At 38.9% G+C, this 24737-nt stretch overlaps 1 protein-coding gene across 1 annotated transcript in view; it reads right to left on the bottom strand.

Moving 5' to 3' along the window:
* Positions 1-10672: 10672 nt before the first annotated feature.
* Positions 10673-24737, bottom strand: part of NLN (neurolysin) — a 107320-nt gene continuing 93255 nt past the window's right edge. Inside the window, exons 11-13 of the mRNA XM_030322118.2 lie at positions 24389-24517; positions 22785-22921; positions 10673-12684 (exon numbers count right to left, since the gene is read on the bottom strand). Coding sequence (XP_030177978.1) covers positions 12550-12684; positions 22785-22921; positions 24389-24517 — 401 coding nt within the window. The 3' untranslated portion in view covers positions 10673-12549. The remainder of the gene's footprint in view (positions 12685-22784; positions 22922-24388; positions 24518-24737) is intronic.

Here is a 24737-nt window from a genome sequence, read left to right as displayed (position 1 = left end):
CTTACCTGACTGAGCCACCCAGGTGCCCCATAAATGGCTATTTAAAATGCCTCGAACTTGTACTCAAGTAAAAACTCATTGCTGAGGATATTCTCAACCGATAGTATAAATATACAACTGCTTTATGTGATTCAAAAGAATGACATATAAATTTTCATGTTTCTGAAGTATCACTTAAATGAGTTAAATAACTACATTCTAAGACATACATAATTTACATAGTGAACTAAAATATGTATCTCAAACTTCATAGTAAAATTATTAATAATAGTACCAGTTTGCCCTTGAATAGTAATTTATAGTTTGCAAAGCACATTCACATACATTGGCTCATCTTGAGCTCCAAAACCACTCATTGGAGTGGTAGGGCAGGCCAGATGTTAATACCATCACTTACAGCTGAGGAAGCTGAATCATATATGTATGCTTCACTTAGAATGCCTTTGGTCACAAGGAACAAAAACCCAATTCCAAATGGTTTAAACAACACAGAGCTATACTGGGTCACTTTCTTGGATGCCCAGATGGACTTCACACTTGACACAATCTAGCTGCACTATTTCTTTATAATTCTCTTGATTCTGTCCCATAAGGGCTGGCTTCATCTTGAGCCTTGTGCAGTTCTAGGTCCCAATGCTACACATGATGATGCCAGAGGAGAACAATGTTTTTTTCTGTAACTTTGTCTTGAAAACTAGGAAACCATCCTCAGAAGTCCTTAGCAAATTTTCCCTCACTTATCATGGGCCCAAAGGAATTCATATGCCCACCCCTGAGTCAATTATTGGCAAAGGCCATGGACTTACCCTTAGATGAATCAAGATACTTGATGAAAATGTGGGCTATGTTGGGAAGGAAGAAAAGTGGCAATGGTAATGAGCACTGGTTGAGTACTACAGTCGGGGAAGGAGCAGTCAGGAATCAAAGCCACCTCTCTTAGGTTAAGTACTGGGCCAGGAGTACCAATGAGGTCATGAGAGCAAGACTCAGGCCGTCTAACTTTCATATTTTTCATATAACAACCTCAACTTGATCTTCATTGGATTAGAATGCTCATTTTTGGCTTTGGTAGAGACACCCAAGGGGCATCTTTAAAATATTTGAATGGGGGAATTATCTACACCTGGATTTTGCAAGATTGAAGTTGGATGGACTGGTAAAAACTTGGTTTTGAAAGCCACCTTTTGATAAACCCCTCAGAAGCATTATACTTGTTTTTTAAGTAAAAGTATTTCAAGGAATAAAAAGAAAGCTTTAAAAAGATTTGTACTGGATTTTTGAAGAAAAAACGATTGCACTTATAGTTGAAAGTATCTCTCCCAGATCCCATTCTTTTTCCTTCACCAGAGGAAATCCTATTCTGGATTTGGTGTCCATTTTCATGTGATATTTTTGTACTTTTACTACTGCATATAGATCCAAGATAAATAGTATTGTTTTAAAATTACACACACACACACACACACACACACACACACACACACACACACACACACTTTATAAAAATACTAACCTCAACGTATCTTTCTGCAGTGGGATTTTGCGTTTGATATTTTTTTTAAGTGATACCTATAATGATAGATGTAGCTTTAGTTCACTCATTCTATCTGAAATATAGCCTGTTATTCAAATCTGCCCCAATGTATCATCTACTCTTCTGTTGGTGGATATTTTCATGGTTTCAACTGTTTCATGATTCCAAACAAAGCTCTTGTGAGCATTCTAGTAGATATCTCATGCTATTCAGAAGAGCTTGTCTGGTACGTATCTTGGAATTTTTGGACATGTTCATCTTCAGCCTTAATACATCCTGTCATATGGCCCCCAATCCGATGGCTGTGATGTGGAATTACACTGTTGGCTTCAGAAGTATAGTAACTTCTTTTTTCCCTTGTTTCCTATGCATTTGAAACTCTCTAGTTTCTTAAATTTATCCTATTTTCTTCATTGAAAATTTGTTTTCATTCCTCCATCATGGAAAATTGTAGCACCTATTGAGTCTTTTCATTTTGATGTCTTATTTCAGTTAGCCTGTTTTTTCCTTTGGAAATATATTTTATTATTTATTGTACACCATGAAATGACAATGAAAGAAATAAACACACACATCCAGACACTTGACATTTTCTCTCCAAACTGTTGAGATCAAATCATTTTTCTTGATAATTTCTGGCTCACTTGACTATACAATGTGATCAGAATTTGTGTATTTTCTATGGAGAATGGAATAAATATATCCCTCTTTCTTCTCACTGGAGAAATCCTCAAATCACAAGATTTAAGAATAGCACTGATAACCAACTAGTTTAATTAGTATTTGGCAACTCCGTTTAGCAGAATCTTTGGACGTGCACCTGGCTTATAGAGATGGTGCTACTGAATGATGCCACTTTAGCATCCGAAAGCATTGCTCTATTTTTACACAGTGTCTACCTAAGAGATTCAGCTGCACTTGGATATGCTTACAGCAAGCTCCCTGAAGACTTTCCCTGGGTTTGGGGGAAGAAGTAACGTCAGTAAGTCAAAATTTACACCCTATTGTCCTAGGAAATGCAAAGCCAACCCAATAAACAAACATGAGATCATATTTCTATTTTGGTTGAGGGTAGGGGGAACACTTAATCCTGAGCAGCGTGAGAGAGAGACAAGAGGAAATGAAACACACACTGATTGAGATTGTGCTGTCTTCTCTTGCAGTTTGCAAAACTCAGATGGGAAAGGAATAAGCATTTACTTCTCTCAGTTTCCATGCTTACCTTTTAAGTGTCTCAGCATCAAAGAAACACCTGCCCTGAAACTGTATTTTCTTTACCCAAAGAATCTGGTGTAAGTGAGAATGTTGTATGAAAGGGTGGAGGGGCAGGGTGAGCTGTGTGGGCACAGAGAAGGATTCAAGATAAAAATCAAGATAAGAAGGTTAATTTCCAAGACTTGAGAAACATGCTTCTGATGGGGGGACAGTTGGTTACATTGGCTATAGGTTCCTAGAGAATTAACCCACACCATCTATCCTTATTGATTAGGCTGTTTAGAAATGTTAGAGATGGTTGTCAAGTTTGCCAAACAGCTCCTTTTATTGCTTCCTCTAGAGTCTCAAGATGACATCTAGATTCTTCTGGCATGCACAGTAAAGGTGAACTCAGGTAATATTCCATTAAAACAAGACTACAAAAATTGCCATAAATAAGAGGTAATATGGAAGGTTTTAGGAGTTTTTTTTTTTTGTAATTTATTTATTTTTTATTTTTTTTTTTATTTATTTTTTTTTTCAACGTTTATTTATTTTTGGGACAGAGAGAGACAGAGCATGAATGGGGGAGGGGCAGAGAGAGAGGGAGACACAGAATCGGAAACAGGCTCCAGGCTCCGAGCCATCAGCCCAGAGCCTGACGCGGGGCTCGAACTCACGGACCGCGAGATCGTGACCTGGCTGAAGTCGGACGCTTAACCGACTGCGCCACCCAGGCGCCCCATTTTGTAATTTATTTTTAAGTAATATCTGTACCCAGCACAGGGCTCAAACTCACAACGCTGAGATCAAGAGATCAAGCAGGCAACTGAGCTAGCCAGGCACCCCTACCACCAACTGAGCTAGCCAGGCACCCCTAGGAATTTTCTTCTAACTTCATAGCTTTTTATTTTAAATTTTTAAAAAATGTTTATTTATTTTTTAGAGGGGAGGAGGGGCAGAGAGAGAGAGGGAGACACAGAATCCGAAGCAGGCTCCAGACTCTGAGCTGTCAGCACAGAGCCCAACACAGGGCTCAAACTCACAGACCTGAGATCATGACATGAGCCGAAGTCAAACACCTAAATTACTGAGCCACCCGGGCGCCCCCATACCTTTTTATTATTAAAGGCTGGTAAGACCTGAAATTTGTTGGAATTAATTAGATATTTTCTTATATTACTTTTGAAAAGCAAAGCTTCCCCTACCTATCTTGAATTAAAATAATAATTTGTTAATCAAGTATATCTTGAAGCCACTTTCCTCTCTGAAATATTAGTGTCCCCCTCTCTTTTGAGTCCTGAAATTGTTCACAGCCAGCACTTCCTGCTGTCAGGTTCTTGTCCCTGCATTCTGACACTGACGTTCCAGCAGTTACCTTCTGACAGGCACCTTCAACCAGCCTCCCACCAACCTCTGTCATTATTGTCTCCAGTACCAGAAACCTCTGTGTTCCTAAGTGGCACTTCTGCCTCACCCTCTCCTGGCTATGAGAACCCTTCCAGCTACTGGATCAGTGACCTTAACCTGAGAGCGCCAGTGTGTTCATGGGGAGAGAAGTGTATCCTCAGCACATGATCCATTTTCTGATGTGATGACTTCATTTCTATTATCCCAGAGGAATGCAACAGGCGTACTGACATTTTGTCTACTGGCACCACAGACAACAGTGTGTTGCTGTACTAACATGCCCAGCTAAATTTGGATACGGTCCTGAGAATTTTATTAGGTAAACGGAGGAACTAATCGGGTCTCTGTAGATGTTAACACAACTCTACACTACCTTTATAAAAGAACTTGGCTTTAACTAGCACAAAGTTAAATTAGGATTCAAAACATTAAATAGTGCTTAGTGGATGTTCCACCTTACCCTTGAACTTCAGTAGATAGAGGTCAACCAGGTAGCAGTCTGGCTTTCTGGAACAAGTATTTAATCTTACTTGAAATTTGGATGATAAGTTAGGAAAGAAGCCAAATCTTCGAGAGCTCTTAGGCATTCTGCAGACATTTTTAAAAGGCATTTACTTCTAAGGGTGGTTGAATATAATTTGCCCCTCTTCTAGTCCTTCCAAATCTCTTCTTTAGCATGTAGCCATGACAATATTGACTGTTCTTAAAATGGGATATTGTGAGAAAAGCCCTCCAAGCCTGCATGGCCTCACTAGCTGTTTTCTGCCTCAGACCTCTGTTGTGCTCCTAATGGGATTTGGAGATATTTGCTTAGAATCTTCCATTCATCTAATTAGTCTTTTGGGAGAAAGACAGATGAAAGACAGGGAAGGCAGGAGAGAAAGCAATGCTTCATAGGCCTGGTTAGACCACAGGATGTAGCTTATCTACCAAAGAATGAGTGACATGAAACTCATTACACAGAAGGAATGATCTCTGTGAATTTGGAGGTTCTGTCTTCATTTACAGAAGTCACCATTCAACTACTCCTATTTCCCTATCCTTAACTACGGTGGAATTTAAAAAGGAAATGCAAAGTTGGGGCTTCAGAAAAATTTCCCTCATCAGGGGCCCCCCAAACAAAGAAACCTACTGGGGTATAAAAGGGATTGATAGATGAAGTCTGAGAAATTTCTCTCTTGCCACCTGATCCCAGTTGGAAATTCACTGGCTAACTGTGCTGCTGACTGAACAAAACAGAGGATAATAGCCTCTGGCTGAAGATTTTATAATTGAAGCTGAGGCAGAGTGGGCCATGTGCGTGTTCAGAACAGTGATTGCATTGTGGATGACAACACAAGTCCCACTTGTCAGTCACACAAATGTTTAAGACTGTAGAAAGGCATCTGATTTGGGACAGGGATGACAAAATGGGTCTTTTGGTTTTCCCCACTTAGCCCTGAACACAAAGGACTGATGACTCCTTTGTTCTGGAATAAAGTCTTACATTCCTTATAGGACCTATCCAATCATTAATAGAGAAAGAAAATTCCTGTCTGGAATTACTCCTACCACTTTCTGAAAGAAGCCAACTTTTAGTCTCATCACCCAGTGGGGGAAAGCAGTATGAATCAGAATTTTTTTTGTTTTTTTACCAATCATCACTTTTCCTTATTCATTTTTAGTGACTACCTCAATGTTAAACAAACGGAACTAAATAGTATTAAGACACATGGCTCTAATTTGATAATACCTGGCAATACTTAAAATGCCTCTTCCCGTTGAACCAGGAACTACACTTCTAAGAATTTGTTTACTAGATAAACTGACAGATGTGGAAAACTATATATTTGGAAAGATAATCTTGGCAGCATTGTTTGTAATGTCCAAAGAGTGAAAATGACCTAAAAGCTCACTGACAACAAATTGATTAAATAAATTATAGTCCATTTACACAGGGAAATGGGATAGAAGCTTAAAGTCCAGTTCCAGTCCTCATGAAACTTGGAACTTTGAAGTTTTTTAGTCTTTCATTGATCTGCTTAATTAACTGCTATCCTTAGTAAGGGAAGTTGTAAATAATGGGCAGTAAAGGAATCAAGAGTTGGGTGCTTTTTCCTCAGCTCTTATTAGTAGCAATGGAAAACTAGCACTGATGGGAGAAGGAAGTAAGGAATCTTGATGAATTCTGGACCATCTCTAAATAGCTTGATGGGTCATCTTAACAGCCTATTTTCAGATTTATAGGATGTACCAATGCCTCTTGGGTGTATCATACTTATCAGGTTAAGAGGAGTCCCGTGTGAGTCCTCTAAGGGCTAGGGGTTTATAAGCATTTGATCACAATGCATAGATAGGGTTAAAGGGAATATTTTCACCTCTTTCTTGTTAAGTCCTTTAATCACAGGGCCTGAGAAACTCCTGGATATAAGACAGATGGAAGGGCACCATTTAGTCCCACTGCTGACAGGCTGAAAAAAGAGAAAATCAACCATTTTGTTAGAAATGTCTGTGGTGGCAGGTGGCATGGTAATCATAAAATTTGGTGACACAAGTCAAATTGTACAATGGAGTCAACCATTGTCAGGAAAAACAACAAGAAGGCTTTTTAAACATACCTTTCTTCTATAATTTATCTCCACTTATTTCCTTTTCTCACTATATTTAAGCAATATGAGCTCAGGAGTTTTTGTCATTTTTTGTATCTCCAGTGCCTAACACAGTGCCTGATACATAATGGGCACTTTACAGTCTTCAAAATGAATTAAAAAAACAACAGTTTTGTAATTTTCTGGACAACCATGGACGTCTACTTGCACTCTTCTTTTCATAGATTTTCTAGGGAACCAGAGATTGTAGATTAAGAAATTCCTAGGTTTAGAGTACGTAATCACAGAGAAAAGTGGAGGAATCTTCAGAAATATTTTCCATTCTCCAATTTTTCTTTTACAAAATGCATGTTTCTTTCATCTAATTCATAGAGAAACTCTTTCAGTCCCTAAGGATAAGGGCCTCTTCATGTAGAAAGTGTAAAACAATTTTACCTATGTAGATTCATATCATCTACATAGATAAATCCATCCTTATAGCAGAAGGTAATTTCAAAGAAGATATGTTTATTTAACATACACTTAGGGACTATTCACCATGAGTCAAGGGACTGTAGAGGACAGGGGCTATGGGGCTATAAACAATGACTCAGAAATCACAATATGGTGGAGCACATGTATAATAAACTGGGTTACTTGAGTTTGATTTTGGCGTCTGTGTATGTTTGATGAAGATAGTGATGGGTGGAACGGGCAGAGAACAACTATAAATTCTGTAAAGGAAGAAAATGCAACTGCAAGAATCCCTAGCTTTATTATGGTCATACACAACTGACCTCTCATCCTGTTACCAGATTATCCATAAGGAGTCTGATAATGACCTCTGGATAAGCACTAATTACGGAAGAGGAATAAGGCAATATAAACTATAAATGCTTAAATCAGATATCTGCCGTATGGGCAGCTGCAATCATCTACATACCATTTGTAAGATCCAGTGTGTAAACGTTACTTTCACCCGAGTGATGTTTTTCTGATGAAGATTATACATTTGTTGCATCTTAAACTTTGGGGAGACTTCAAAGCTGATCTGGTATGAAAGTCTACTCAAAGGAGGAATGCCTGCTGTAACACTCCTGGTAGCCACAAGCTTTGCTTTGATCTTCATTAACAGCAGCAGAATATATTTCAGTCAACAATAATTATTAGAAACAACTTTCTCATGTTAAATTAAAACCTCTTTGTATTTTCCAACCATTTTTCTAAGCTTTGGCTTCTGGAGATGTAGAATAACCTATCCTCTCTGCCATACCTTAAGTATTTGAATACAGCTTTCATTTGTATTGCTGAATTCACCTTCAGGAAGGCTGAAATTCCCTTTCTTCAATGTATTCCTCTCGAGAAGTCATCACCTGCCTGTCCCTACTCTTTCAAACACTGTAATACTTGGTCAAAATCTGCTTAAAATGTGACACCTAGAACAGAACACGATATTCTAGCTGTGAATGATCTTAGCACATCTGGGTCCAGAGGAATTCTTTTGATCTGGACACAACCTTCCATCAACACACTCTTATAGGCTTTCATTCTTACCTTCTGTACCCCTCCCAGGTGTGCTGTACTGTGTGGGCTTATATTGGAATTTGGTCAAATAAAACTGTCATGTCTTTTTTTTTTTATTAAAAAAAAATTTTTTTAATGTTTATTTTTGAGAGAGACAGAGACAGAATGTGAGTGGGTTAGGGGCAGAGAGAGGGAGACATAGAATCCGAAACAGGTTCCAGGCTCTGAGCTGTCAGCACAGAGCCCAATGCAGGGCTCCAACCCACAAGCTGTGAGATCATGACCTGAGCTGAAGTTGCACGCTCAACCGAGCCACCTAGGTGCCCCAAATTGTCATGTCTTTTTTTTTCTGAGTACCATCAAGTCAGGTTTCCCCTCCGTTTACCTTGGCAATGGAATGTGTCTAATTTTGTCTTAAATTTGCCTCGGCATGGAAATAATTTTAAATCTTAATGATAACATTTTCAACGACTGCAGTTCTGTTATCTGTAAATTTGACAATACCTTCTATGGAATTTCTTGTGTCTTCATCCAAAGGATTGGAAATTTTCTTTGGTTTAGTGTGAATCATTATTCAGCTCTGTTAGGTTGTTTCAATAGCTAGGAATCCACCTCGCTAACAATTATCTATCTGAGCCACAAAGATTTCAATAGAGATGCCAGGTTTCTTGCCAGATTCAGTGAATACGGTACCTTAAAACCAGTCTAAGCCATACAGTTTCTCCAACAACAGATGCTAGGGACATTCTGTCATCACAGTACAATTTTAGGTGAGCCTCCAAGCTCTATGAAATGGGCAGCCAGAATGGATGCCAGGTCATGTGAGCAGAAACAAGAGGGCCTGTGTCATATTCACCATTTACCTTTTCTTGTACATACACAGTGGTCCAGATGCACGGGACCTATATTTTATTAGGAAAGACTACAAGGTAAATTCAACCAAATAAAAGCTCAAGAATCACTCACTGGAGAGGGATGTATGAGGGGTTCTGTTCACTGGCCCAGTTTTTCAAGATTTTTTTCAGACAAAGTCTCCATGTATAGCATTACTGTGGGTGTGTTAGAAAAGGCTACACTGATCTAGTATTCAGATTTTATAACCTTTACCTTTTGCCCTGATACAGTTGGGACTAGATGAATCACTTAGGTGGCTCTGTTTCCGGTGCAAGTTTCTGAAAAAGACAATTGAAAAAGTAAATGTTGCATATTGACTGGTTTTCAAAGAAAATGAAAGCATGTCTTTTTTTTTCCCCCTTTTATTCCACCAAACTCTTGTAAGAGAAGGCATATTCAATTTTGAAGGGCTATCCAATTTCATATGGGAGATCTGTAACTATAACAATGTTGCATTGAGAGAAGAAGGAAGCCTTGGTCACTGCATCTATTTAGATGATATATGGTTTCTCTTTTTACACTTTTAGGGGCTCAGTTAACCACCTCTAAACCTAATTTGGGGGATTAGTGTTTTAATTCAATTCCCTCAGAGCATGGAAAATTCTTCCTGTGCATGAACGCAAAGGAAAAAATGAATAATGGTCATAAACAAACGAGCTGATCCACCAAAGAGACAGGATTGTTATACACATTAATTCATATACAAAGGCTAAAGGCAAAATGGGAAATAAGTCATTTCCTATTACTTAAGGAAAGTACAAGCATAAAATCATATCATTTAAAAATTAAAAAAAATATTTTCTCTATTTTGGCCTCGTACACAATGCAGTTTGTCAAGTCTATAGAGCTACAGATATCCACCTTTCATCATACTAATTTTAGAAAAGCAAGATTTTCACATAAATAGCTCAGGTGGTAACTCTTCAAGATCACTTTTAGTTATTCATTTATGTAACATGTAGCATTTGCACTAAAGGGAAAAAAAAAATCTGTATTAGGTGGCAAAACATCATGGCTTTTCTTTCTCTTGTCTGTAGTAACCTGAAACAGACCTAAATATCTTGGGTCAATAATCAAGACAGACTTTATTATATGTTGCTCAGGTCACAAACCTGAAGTGTAACTTGGCTAATTACAATTTTTATAGTTATCCACCATTGAGAACCTTACCAACACTCTATACTCTGATATGAAAAAAAAAAAAAAAAAAAAAAGGGAAGAAAAAAGAAAAGGTAGATAAATGGCCACATTCAAAAAGTCTTTTAAAAATTAGTTCTGGGGCGCCTGGGTGGCTCAGTCTGTTGGGCGTCCGACTTCGGCTCAGGTCATGATCTCACAGTCCGTGAGTTTGAGCCCCGCGTCGGGCTCTGTGCTGACAGCTCAGAGCCTGGAGCCTGCTTCGGAGTCTGTGTCTCCCTCTCTCTCTGCTCCTCCCCTGCTCATGCTCTGTCTCTCTCTGTCTCAAAAATAAATAAAAACATTTTAAAAAATTTAAAAAAAAAGAAAAAAAATTAGTTCTTAGTTTTTAATTATTGTAAAGAGTAAGTATTTAAATTTGTTGCTGTGCTTTGGTAGATTTTAAGTATCATATATGGACTCTAAATAAAAAGAACATCATAGCACTTTTGTTTTCTTAGGCATTTCAGCTTAAACATTAAAGTATGAAAGAAATGTGAGTTCATTCTTATGGATAATAATGCAACTTTATTGTGTGCAACCTGTTTCACACCAAGTATTAGTTTTTCCATGTGAAGTAAGTTGAGATTGAAAATGATAAAGTTATTGTTAAGGAGACACACAGAAAGGCAATAGAAAATGCTGAAAAAAGTTTTTGTCTGAAACTGGAAAACAGAACAGTCTGGAAGAAAAAAAAAAAGATATGAGAAAAGTACCACAGGTTACTAACACCAAAAAAACTACTTTGTGGGAGAGAAGGGCCAGGCGATTATCTCAGAAGGGAGGGTTGGATTTCATGTGCATTTTTAACGTATTTGCTTGGCAATAATAATCCCGGAATTTTCTTCTACGTTGTTAGAGCTCTTAACCTTTCCCACTGTCTGTAATTTTATTATGCAGCATAATATATATGTTTTTATTTAGCGCAAAGTCCATCTGTCTAATTTTGTCCCTCACCAGCAAAGTCATACCTCAGATACACAGCGGGAACCAACTGGAAGACCTATCAGAGTATATGTGAAGTTTGGATTTTTAATTAAAAATTTTTTATTATCCTATTTTGGTTTCCTTACTGAGTAGACTCCTAGGGAAAAATAAGTCCTGTGAGTTTACTGGTCTGCTTTAGAAGTACAATTTAGACTCACAGAAATGAAAGTTAAAGAGAGATCCAAAGTTTCGCTTAAAATAAAAATCACCAGACAAGATAGGCTATGAAATCCTCCTCCCTGTGGTTGAGGACACGTAACGCTTTGGAGCAGCTGTCCTCAAACACTTCTGTCCAGAACCCACTCCTCTTCTGGAGTTTCTGAACTCTTTCTGCTCCACACCACCTTCAGCTCTCTTCCCTAAACTGCCATTGGTGATATGTATATCTGTCACTTTGGGTGAGATGGTAATAAAGGAGGCAAAGTCCGTACCACTTATCAGAAACACGAGAAGAGAAACATATCCTTGGACTTGTTTTAGTGTTCTAATTGGCAAATATGCCAAAGGACTGACAACCTTGTATGCTGTGGTGGAAACGAACCTCTGATGCAAGATCTACAATCCTCTAACGCAACATACAAAAGCAATATACATAGGCCAGTTCAGTTAAAACTCTTACTTTTTTTGGTACTCTGTGATAGGACTTTAGAAAAGATAAATCCCAATGGTGGAACATAATTTAAGTGCGGCAGAAAAGTAGAAATAATGAGGCCTGAAATCCAAAGATAAACGCATTATTGAGGCATATTCCCCTGGCCCTTAGGTATGTGGACAAAGAGGTCACGCGTTACTGTGAGACAGAGGGTCAAAGGTGACACAGGGCTCCAAGAAAATATTTACCAGAGAAATGTGATGATTCATTTATCAGTCCAGAAATACCAAGTACAAAACTTCAAGATATAAAGAAGGATCAAATTATATAATGTATATGATTCAATTTAAAAATTCTTAGCCCTCTTACATTATGTTATCTAGATTACAATAGTAAAAAATCAAATTACATTCATATGAAACTTGTATAAAAAGAAATCAAATCCATTGTTATGAAATTTTATAGTACAATTATTTTCTGATGGGTCTTTTCTTAGGTCATGGTATTTATAATTCCATTTACATCTGTGTAATTTTTCAAAGTGAAAAACAAAAGACAGTCAATAGAAATCTAAACTTTCATTTGCAAAACTCCATTCAGTTTCCGGGCTAGTAACACATGGTGATGTCGACTTGTCCTCCAGACATGGACTGCTACCAAAGATCCCCAGTTTATGGAGCATGCAGGCCTCTACTCATTAGGAACGCTTTTTGGTTTGGCTCACGTTTCAAGAAATTCTGCAGCATGTCCATGCCGTCCAGAGATCCCCCAGGTTTCAGGATTAGGTTTCTGTATTTCATTCCAACCTAATAAAATAAAACATCACACCTAATAATTCATTGTTAAAGCAATTTCCCAAATCTCTAGATGCAAAAGAAAAAGGAGGAAGGGTGAAGAAAAAGGGACTTTGACTTTACTTTGTCTGGATGTTCTCTTTTGCCTTAACTACAGCTCTATAGAGCTGTACTTATTTATTTTGGTAGCTATGAGAGCTGAAGCTTAAACCTCCAGTCTTCTACGTTCCTCTTTATTACTGTCTTATCTCCTTAGAGTTTCAACGGTGAGCAAACAAACAAAAAATAGCCAATGGAATGTATAACAGATTCCTATTTAGTAGCCCATCTCAAATGCTATTTCAAAAGAGTTAGCAAACCAAGTGTTCAAGAAGGCCATAAATAGGGAATTTGTGTACCTAGAACCAGTGGCATCACCACTGCCAAAATGGCTTCTGCTATGTTTTTACAAGGGGTTTATAAAAAATGCCTCATCCTTATGGATGGCGGTAGGACAACAACACATGTCCCAGGTGTAGGTTAAGTTATTTCTGTGGGCTCAGAGCTAGGAATAAGGACCTTTGTAAAGTTTTCCTTGGGGATGAGGTCTGCAACCTTAAAACACAATGTAGTTACTCTGCCTTTATTTACATAAACGTAGCAGCAAGTAAAGTGAAGGAAAACGACTGAAATTCAGTATCAGTGTCATTCATTATTTTCACTTCCTTTTCATCATCCTTTTAGGGATACAAAGCAAGACAATTCAGTGAAGAAAAATTCCAAATAGTTCACAGAGTAACACTTTTAAATTTATATCCATTAAATCATTTGATCAATATGACTAACAGTCTTTTTGACAATAATAGCTAGAGAATTTTCAGAGACAAAAGTAACTTTTGACTTATAACAATAATTCTCTTTGGTACAACCATCAGAGATAAGTCTAGTCAAATTGTTAATAAACGAAAACATGCATGAATGAAATTTACCAAGTTAGATACAAAACTATTTTATTCCCTATAGGGTCATAAAATAAAAATTTTGGGGTTTATCTTTTTGTTATTAACAGAAATCATCTGCAGTTTATTAATCCTGACAGGTTAACATCAAACTTCCTAGTCTGGGCCCTGATTAGGAGTAAATAGTCAGTTACCTTCCTGTAAAGTCTAGGGCAGCACAGTCCAACAGGAATATAATATAAGAAACATAAATAACTTAAAATTTTCTAGTAATCACATTTTAGAAGGTAAAAAAAGTCAAAATGGTGAAACTAATTTTAATAAGATATTTTAACCATATATCTATGTTACTTCAGCATATGTCAATATAAAAATTACTGAGATTTACTTTCTGTGGTAAGTCATCAAAATCTCGTGTGTGTTTTTCACTTTTCCAGCACAAGTTTTTAGTTATGCTAGCCACATTTCAGGTGCTTGACAGCCACAGGGAGCTACCACAGTGGACAGGGGTAGGGCCTAGAACACAATGTGATCTTTAGAAGGGCTTATTGGACAATATTCTAGTATGACAATGAAAAGGCATGTGGTAATCTTGTTGCCTTATCTACAAGTTTTAGATAAATTTTCCTAAAGAGGGTAGGCCTGTAATCACTGATACTCGAATTCCTGAAAACTCTGGTAATGAAGACTTAAGCTAGATTTAATGTTCTTTGGGGGGGGGGGGGGAATGATGTGTAGCTTTTTGCTTGGTCTGTAGCAATCCATTACTGTTAGGCTAGCAATTGGGAACCTAAAATGTGAGTGATCGCTGATCCTGCCATAGACATTATTATTCTAAGAAGTAGCAGCTTAGAGCTCTGGAGCCCAAACACAGTCTACCTCCCTTTTCTTTCTTTCATTGCCCCAAATGCCTACATTTGACCAGTGTTAAATCAGTAGGGGGAAAGGGTAGGATGGGGAAGAAAGACGGTGCTCTCCTGGATCTTCACCCCTTTCCCTAAGAAGCCACCATAAAAATAGGGAGAACTGGGGCTCCTGGGTGGCTCAGTCGGTTAAGTGACTGACTCTTGATTTTGGCTCAGGTCATGATCTCATGGCTGTGCAATCATCCTGCGTCGGGAAGCTCCATACCCAGCTCCATACCCTGCTTGGAATTCATTCTCATTCTCATTCTTTCTGTCAATTTCTCTCTCTCTCTCTCTCTCTCTCTCTCTCTCTCTCTCTCCTCCCTCCATACCTCCCTCCCTCTGACCCTCCACTGCCTGTGCTCTCTCTCTCTAAAAAAATAAACAGACATTTAAAAGAATCTCCCACAATGTGGCTACCTGACAAAATAGTCTCATTTTGTACAGAGAACTGCAGTTCTAGCCAGCAAAGAGATGTAGGTACTTGAGGAGTTGCATGGCGCTGTGAAGAGGCAGCTCAGGGCTCCTCTGACCAGTAAGGTCATCGCGGAGCCGGGGGGGGGTGTGCAGCTCAACACAGCTCCAGTCCTGTCCCGCTTACAGCTCCAAACAAGTTGATTCAATTTCCTGAATTACAGAGCAATGGTCTTTTAATAGTTTCATTTCCTTCACAATGAAGTTTGGAGAAGAGTTTAAGAGTCATTTTGGTAATAGGATCTTGCTTTTCTTAAAAAAAAAAAAAAAAGTTAAGTGAACTTTTGTGTTTTAGGAAGGTACTGGCTCTCTGGGGGAGAGAACACTGTCTGGGAGACATATGCCACAGGTGGAAGGAGTCTTTGCCATAAGTTGTTCTAGTCTGTTTACATAATAAAGAAACTTGAACTGTAAGGAAGGCAGAAAGACAAGTTCTAAGACAACCAGTGAAATTTTTTTATGCTAGAAGAATCCTTCAGGAGGATCTGCACATAGTAAGAGCTTCTATTAACTAGTCTATGAAGGCAAATCAGCATCAGTCACCTGTGTGGTTTTTAAAGTTTTTTTTTTTTTTTTTTTTTTTTTACTTATTTGTTTAGAGAGCCAGGGAGGGACAGAGAGAGAGAGAGAGACAGAGAGAGAGAAAGAGAATGAGCAGGGGAGGAGCAGAGACAGCGGGAGAGAGAGAATCCTAAGCAGGCTCCCCACTGTCAGCATAGAGCCCGCTGGCAGGACTTGAACCCATGAAGTGTGGGATCATGACCTGAGCCAAAATCAAGAGTTGGACGCTTAACCAACTGAACCACCCAGGCACCCCACCTGTGTGGTTTTTAATCCTGGAAGATTAGAGTGTATCTTTTGGCAACTGTGCAAGTCCTCTCTAACAGTGATGTTTCCTAAAGCAAGGTCAGGAGTCTTGGACTCAGGCCCAAGTTTGAATCTTGGCTTAACCCTCAGCTCTGTGACCACAGGCCTTGGTTTCTTTTCCTGTAAAATAGGAACATGCCTCCTTCACCTAGTTTATGGGGAATTGGGGATGATTTCAGGACACTGCCCTGTCCCTAGTATAACACATGGCACCCAGGGCCACTCAGTAACCCTCTGTGGTCATCCATTCCTCCTCTCATTTCTGTCCCTCTCACACTGGCCCTCCGTTCAGTGTCTCATGTACACAGCAGGGACACAGATGCATTCCTGGTTTGGAGTCTCCTTAAAATTAGTTCTGTTTCCTAATAAAACTAAAAAAAAAAAAATGCAAGAGACTTCATCTCCATTATTAATAAGAAATAGACTATCTCGTTCAGTAGGAATATTAGGGAGGTGAGACAAGGCACTCATCTAAGAATACATACTCTTTATTTGAGGTAATATTTTAAGAGCAATCATAATGGCCTGAACGAAGGATGCCACCATCTGTAAGTAATGAGAATATGTCTCCTGCTGGGTCTGGCATTTCTGAGGCAGCACATGCAAGCTCCCACTGTCTTCCAATCCTCCCTCCTTCCTACTGTGACTGACTCTGGGGAGGAGAGCCAGTTGTCTCCTTCCTACACTGAGTAACAGGCATCAGGGAAAAGACATCCATCCAACGATAGGTGATGATGATCAGGCACACAACAGGCTCCCTAGCCAGCTTTAAAAGTGGATGCTGAAACCTTCCACAGCTCATCTGTAAACTCCTTCCCAACAGCACACTCTTTGTTTCCTATGAGGGTGGGGATATCGTGGGTGGAAAAAGAATACCTTGGACAACAACAAAGAAAAAGGGAGAGAGTGAAAGAGTGGTGCTGGTAGTCAGGGAGATGGAAATGAGAACAGTGGGTCGGAATCTGCTTGATTAGAAGAGGCCTTCCGGAAACTGTGAGCAAAGTTTCAATTTGTGAGGATAGAAGGATAGATCTATATTTATGGGGAGGGAGATCAGAAAAAAAGAAAAAAAGAAAAAAGGAAAAAAAAAAAAGAGTAGTCTGGCTATTAATATGTATTGGGGGAAGGGGAAATAGATGGGGACAACTACCGTAATTAAATGTAACAGTTTTGAAGTAGAGGACACACAAAAATGAATAAAACAGCTCCAATTACAAGGACTTTATCATCTAGGAGGTAAAAAAAAGACAATGTACAAAGCAGATTATTAGGGTTCTAAGAGAAATACAGAGAAAGGCTGTAAGAACACAAAGGAAGAAAAAGTGCTTCCAGTTGGTTGGGATTCAAGACTTGGAAAGTCTGGTCTTGTAAATATGCAAGAAGTTAAGTTGGAAATCAATCCCATTTCTTTCCTTTGTCCCTTAAATCAGGCAAAACCTAAGTCTGTCAAGAAAGGCTGAAGTGTAAGAAAAATCAGCTTTGTGGTGGTAGGTCAAGAGAGCCGAAGCAGAAGTTAATCCATTTGTAAGGACCTTCAGAAGGAATTTCATATTCTCCCTTAGCAACACATTGTAGCAGGAATTGGGCTTAGAATTCTGAGTGGAGAGCACTGGAATAGTTAGCTTTAGAGTACAAATTCTCTGTGAAGTAATTCTTTTTCATGTTAACCCAAAGTTTGTCATGTTTCTGTGTCTGCTATTGCATGTAAAGATCTAGCTACTTCCTTATGGCATTACAGATTAAAATATAATAGTTGCATTTGACTGTCTTGATTTTCTTGGTATTCCATTCTACAGTGATACTCAGTTTTATTTTTTCTTCATTGAAGGAAAAACAAAGGTTAGCAATTTCTCTAAATGCAAAAGAGGAGGGAGATAATTCTAGCTTAATAATATAATTGTCTTTGAATCCACCAAGTCTATTACCTCTCAGGAAATTTTCCCACAATGAACTTGCCTTATAAAAAGAAATGGCCCTAGTTAAAATGCCGCCATTTTCTTCAACCCTATGATTAGCTGCTGGATTTTGAAACTACATTTGGTGACGCTGGATATCTTCTTTAAAGAGCTCCTAGAGCTTGCTGGAAAAGTTTTATTCCCAAGCAGCTCCCTTCCATAGTTACTTAAGAAATCAGCTGGAGAAGGAAAACATATGTCTGATAATGAGAATTCTCTATATTCTACTAGAAACAAAGATTTTAGGATATGTTTAATGAACAAATTAAATAATGAAGATAGTCTAACTATTTATAATGAAGAAAAGAGAAAATCACAAATAAAACCAGAAATAGCAAACTGTGGCTATTATAGGTAATTGGCCAATTCTAACACTTGGATAGAGGCCCTCAAAATAGAATGAAAACCACTGTACCATAAAAATATGCTATTGCTACCTTAGGTATTCAGAAGACTACAGGTTTGGGGTGCCTGGCTGGCTCAGTTAGTAGAGCATCTGACTCTTGATCTTGCAGTTGTGAGTTCAAGCCCCACAATGGGTGTAGATTACTTAAAAAAAAAAAAGAAAAAGACTAGGTTTATATTTGACCCTTCCTATTATTGTTTTCCCAGTGAGTAGTGCACTTTCTATAGTTCTGCTTGCTAACACCTGGAATGTTTCTCAAAGCAGACCCTGAGCTTTGCAGGATGGCAAGAGGTTATAGAGAGAAGGCCTGGAGATGTTCTTTTGTTGATACCAATGACCAGGACAATAATGTCAACAGTACATGATCTTTCAGTCTCCAGCCTCTCTACATATTTTGGGGACGAAGAATAGCAGACACTGATTCCTTGAAGGGCCATCCAGTTATCTTCTCAAAATGATTCAAATACATACTAGGTGAAACTAATGTAACATGATGTGTCAACTACAATTCAATTAAAAAAAAAAAGGTGTCAACTTTACATCGATATAATGGCACCAATATGTACTCAATTGTGATGCTTATTAAGAAATCTAAGACACTCTAATCCTCCTTCCTTTCAAGGTGTCCTTTTATTTGCTTGCTTTTGTTGTGGTTTATTACTGAACATTTCTAGAGCCTATTATTTATCCTTGCTAATACAGAATTTTCACAATGGTTTTAGGAAAGAGTCTTTTTACCTCCCTGTGCTGGGCAGTAATAACTGGTCCCTATCTACCAGAAACTTTGTAATTCTGGAAAATACAGCAGAATTTTAGTGATGAGGGAAAAAACATACGAGGGAGACAGGGAGCCTTGAGACAACAGGGTCTGTGTGATATATTGTGAATGCTCTGATACCCTTGACTTCAAATCAAATTCAGTATTTCTATAAAAATTCTTTCGGGACACCTCGCTGGCTCAGTTGGAGAAGCATGTGACTCTTGATCTCGGGGTTATGAGTTTGAGCCCCATTTGGGTACAGAGATTACTAAACATAAATAAATAAACAAACAAACAAACTTAAAAAAAATTCTTTCTCTTCATCACAACGTAGCTGTAATGACCAAATATTTTTCTTAGAACAGGATAACTGTCTCAAAGTATTACATTTTAATAAGTGGGTATTTGAATTTTGTAAATCAGGTATTACTTTAGAGCAAACATTTGTAAAACTTAAAAAAAAAATAAGTGAACCAAACAAACAGTATACTGTAGAGGGAACAAAATGGCTATTTAAAAAGCTGTTCTAGTCTCTGCCACTGCAGTGAAGAGTGTGAGAGTGGGGTGCAAAGGGATTCTCCTTGGTCACTGGAGCCCGATTCACTACTGTTGTGACAAAAGGGGAGCAAGAAATGCTATAATATCCCAGAATACTTGATAGGGAAGAAAAAGGAAGGGATTAAAGTTAGCTTCATGGCGTAAGATGAATAATATATAGCAATGTTGAACCCAGAATTTTAGTGAAACTGAAAACTGTGTTTTACATTACAAGGCAACAACTCCAAGTTGTTGGGAATCTTGTGTTCTCCAAGTTCACCCCAGGCCCCTGATCTAAAATAAAAGTAGTCTGGCTGCCTGCCAAGCTGTGAAGCTTGAGAGTAAGAGGAAGTACACAGAAGCATAATGGCAGGGACTGCGTCTGCTGGACTTGCAAGTTCCTTGGGGCCGACTGGGATCAGTACATGGGCTGTTACCTTGACAGATGGAAAAGAAGAGGTAATAGCGGAAGGTACTGGAGATGTGGCTGTGTAAGTGGAAACACAGAGGAGATGAGTGAGGAAGCTTAATTGAAAAAGGTACTGTGGCACTTATGCTAGGAAGCGTCACCAACTTATAAGAGTCAGTAACAGGTCATAATTGCACCTTTATATAAGTAGACCTGGAGTCTCTACAATCATTGTTTTCTGATTTCTGCAATAATGCATGCTCTGTGTAAAAAATAAGGAAAAGCTCCATAGAAATCACAGAAAAATATTTAATAATCACTTATGAAATTATCACTCGAAGCTAAGAATGGACATTTTGATGTACTCTTTTTCTAAACATGTATTTTAAAATAAAAATTTGCATTCTATGGTACAAAATATTTTATAGCCTGATTTTTTTCACTTTGTGTTAGAGTTATATTAAACATTCCAGACACAAGAAAAAGCTTGGTGAAATCCTTCCCTCACACTTCCCTCAAGTCCATTCTTTTCTTCAAAAAATGGAAATACCACTTTTGGTTCAGATGATCTAGAAGATTTCATAAGCGAGTAGCCAGCCATGTGACTAGGGCCTTTAAGAATGGTAAGATTGAAGCTGTATCTGGGTGGCTCAGTCAGTTAAGCATCTGACTTTTGATATTAGCTCAGGTCATGATCTCACGGTTTGTGAGATCAAGCCCCATGTGGGGCTCTGTGCTGACAGTGTGGAGCCTGCTTGGGATTCTCCATCTCCTTCTCTCTGCCCCACCCCTGCTTGTGCATGCTGCCTCTCTCAAAACAAATAAATAAACTTAAAAGAATGTTAAAATTTTTAAGAGGTAGAGACAAGAAAGTCACACCTTTTAGGTGGAAGAAATAGAATGATCGTATTTGTGAAGGTGCAAAGACCTATGGGAACACATAAATCTGGCTGACACATTGAATTCTGGGAAGTAAGGAAGACATGTGATGGCTAAGCTAAGGACTGTGAACAAGGAGAGGAAAGCAAGAAACAGGAAGTAAAAACAAAAGGGTAGGTGAGGGCCTTTGGAAGTTGGCAACTGGGTCATCAGTGGTCACTCGAGAGAGAGTAATTTTCTAGTTCCGTTGGTGGAGGCAAAATAGAGGTTTGCATGGACGGCTCCTTACACCAAGAAATTAGGCTGTGAAAGGAAGGAGAACTGAGTAATAGCAACAGGGTTACCAGAGGCAGTAGCAATAATCCCAGTTTTTGCCAAGACACATTAAGGCTTGGTGTTAGACACATCTTTCAGACAGAGGGAAAGAAGGTGAATACTGAAGTATAGAAAGAGAAGAAAAATGACATATTTAGTCTTGATGACCGTAATTTTCTTAGTGGAGAGGAGAGAGGATTTGAGACTCGGGGGATCTCAATAAGGGAAGTGGGACAGGACAGCAGAGTAACACTGGGTGTCCACTACAGGTTGGATAGCACGATTTTGTAGTGGGACATGTTAATGGAGTCACACAATCTTCCTCGGAAAGGTCTGAATCCCAAGGGCACCATCCCTAAGTGAGATGGTAGAGGAATCCAGGGCTGGGTACTTGGCTAAGGGTCATACAGAAGTCAAGACATATATGAGAACAGTCAGTGGCTGGCCATTGTAATAGGTTGGCCAGGGAATGGAAGGAGACTTACAGTGACCTAATAGCCTGGGTAGGGTAGGATGGAAGAAGGAATGATTGGGAAGGTTAGTGTAGATAATGTAGGTACCCTGGAGGTGTTTTGTTTTGTTTTGTTTTGTTTTGTTTTGCAGGGGGGGTGGGAAGAAGGGGATGGTGGGCTAAATTACAGCTATGTGGGGCGCCTGGATGGCTCAGTTGGTTGGGCAGTTGGGCATCCGACTTCGGCTCAGGTCATGGTCTCAGGGATCGTGAGTTTGAGCCCTGCATTGGGCTCTGTGCTGACAGCTCAGAGCCTGGAGCCTGCTTCAGATTCTGTGTCTCCCTCTCTCTTTGCCCCTCCCCTGCTTGTGTTCTCACTCTGTCTCTCTCAGAAACAAATAAACATTAAAAAAAAATTATAGCAATGAATTTCAGTATATGTGTGTGAGGCACTATGCAATCCAGAAACATAAAGTTGGGGGGAAGAAATTGGTTGGCTGAAATAAGCACAGAGAACCTGAATTTGGTAACTTGCTCTTCTAATTTGTGAATCAAATAGAATGAGAAGCACACTGAAAAATGCATCAGGCCTGGAAATAATCTGACAGCTGAGTCTTCAACAAGAGTGGAGACTAGGGGACTATAACTCAGGAAAGTTTGGCTGGTAGCCACCTGGCAGTCAATTCACTGTACACAGAAAGGAATGGCTCAGGTTAATGAAGCAGCCTAAATTACTTAAAGGCATTTCGGTTACAAACTATGTAGGAGGTGGGGTATGCCAGTCACAGAGAAAGGGTACCTCCCATAGAAAATGTATAAAGAAACTGTGTAGAGAATGTGAAAACATACCTAGACCATTAACATCAAGAAAGAGTTTACCTTTCTTTCCCAACCTCCTATAAAACTAAAGCATTGTATGGCACATGTCAAAACTAGCAGCTATAAATGCTCAAATGCATAAACAAAGCTTTGAATTTTAATTATGCAATATATTGGAATGTTAATAAGCAAGAAAATGTGGTAGTTTTTTTTTTTTAACTTAGAGAATTAGAGTTAATCACTTGTGCACTGCAACTTAATGATGGATGATTTGAGAAGATTCAAGATTTTCAAGTTAAAAGCTGTTACCAAATCTCTTACGCTAAAATCTAGGTGTAATAAATATTTTACACTGGGAACGACAAAATTAACAAAAGGAGAAAAGAAAATACAATACCTCTGGATTCATTATCCCTTCTTTTTTAAAACAGCTGTAAAACATATCCATGGAAAATACTTCACTCCAAAGATATCCATAATATTGGCCATCATATCCCCCTGCCAAATGTCCGAAAGTAGCTGGCATATTTGTGCCTTTAAAGAAAGATACATTTCAATCAATGTGATGGCCAATGTTAATTATCAGGTTATCAGCTGGCTAAGGTTTCCCTTTGGGGAGTCCGGAGAGTGGAGAGTGACAGTCTCCAGCAAACAAGCAGGATCTTACCTGCAGTACTCCCTGGGTTTACGTGTGCCCTTGGCCAAGATGTTTACAAACTTCTCTGCTATGATGACTCAACTTCAGAGCTGGTTTCGGCCCTAAGTTCTGGAATGTCTAACAATAGTTTCAGAGGCTTTGTCCACACCCATCAGATAGCTCAGTATTTCAGGACTACTCAGTCCTTTCTAATCCTTTAGACACATATGTGTCTTATAGATTCTCTAATAGTAAGCCCACTCTTTGTCACACAGCTTTGCATCTAAAATGTGTCAGAACGGCACTTACTTTAGGTTCATAATTACTGAAGAACTCTTTATTTAAAAAACTAAAAAGGTTTTGCCAACTCAATCTACCTCTAGGGCTATTTTTAAAAAGGATTTTTTCAGGGTGCCTGGTGGCTCAGTCAGTTTAAGCGTCCAACTCTTGATTTAGGCTCAGGTCATGATCTCACCATTTGTGAGATGGAGCCCCGTGTCTTGGATTCTGATAGCGTGGAGACTGCTTGGGATTCTCTTTCCCTCAGTCTCTGCCCCTCCCCACCTCCACTTTCTCTCTCTCTCTCTCTCTCAAAATAAATAAATAAACTTAACAAAAGTAAAAAGGATTTTGTCAAATTGGTCTCAGGGACAAAACTGTTGTATGGTCTACCATAAACAGATCACAAAAGTAAGTGAGGAGCCTGGATTGACTCCATTGGACTCTTCTGACCTTTATTATCACTATCAATGTGACAGGTTCATTTAAATAACAACTTCCTTGGTGGAAAAAAGTCACCTTGCCAACTATGTATACATGAACAACTACATGTTGGCTTAAAATATATAAATACAAATGTAAACACAGTCACGTGTGTAACTGCCCACCTACCCACATGAATCTCATAAATACTGGGCTAGAAAAGGCTAGCTGGAATTCCTTAACTGATCTCAGAACCAAAATCAGAAACAAGGTAGAAGTTTGTACTTCTCTTTAAAACTTCCCCGTTTGCCAATTTCTCAGTGAAATCACTAGGAAGTCAGGGCACACGTACGGAGGGAGGAGCGAGGTGGCTGTTGCCAAATGCGAATGGCTTTCTCTGCTCTGGGGTGGAGGCCAATTGCTCATTCGTGATTACACTAAAATGCTGCAAAGCTGGAGCCACCTTTCCTTTAAACACACTTGGACAGGATAAGTCATACGGACATAGTAAGCTTATCAGAAAGCCATGGCCTGATTATAGAAATCAGAAACAAATATACATTAGGTGAGCTGCCTGACAAACCCTATGTTTCCTGGCAGTGTTAGGAGGATACCCTGTACTTCACTGAAGAAAATGAATTCAGGTCATAGTGCTTACATACCTGGAGTTGCCGCGACACCTAAAATCTCTGTGCAATATTTGGCATATTCACTTGCAGCATCCAGCGACGTGTTGGTATGGAGAGACTGATCAACTTTGCTCAAAACAATCTGGCGTAAGGTCAGAAGACCTAATAGCATAAGAATGTTTGGGCATGTTTTGGAGAAGAGAGAACTACGTATTCTAATATCACAAGATCAAAGATTTAAAAAACTGACGCCTATAGTACATATTACAAAATGGGAGTAAGATACCTCATTTAAGATTTAAAAGAACATGTATTTTTTTTTTCTTGGACACATTCCCAGGATATTTAGCAGTCTCCCCTCCCCATATTAGCACTCTTAGGG

The sequence above is a fragment of the Lynx canadensis genome, chromosome A1 (genome assembly GCF_007474595.2).
Source record: "Lynx canadensis isolate LIC74 chromosome A1, mLynCan4.pri.v2, whole genome shotgun sequence".
Classification (NCBI taxonomy): domain Eukaryota; kingdom Metazoa; phylum Chordata; class Mammalia; order Carnivora; family Felidae; genus Lynx; species Lynx canadensis.
This window is presented reverse-complemented; position numbering and strand designations above follow the sequence as displayed.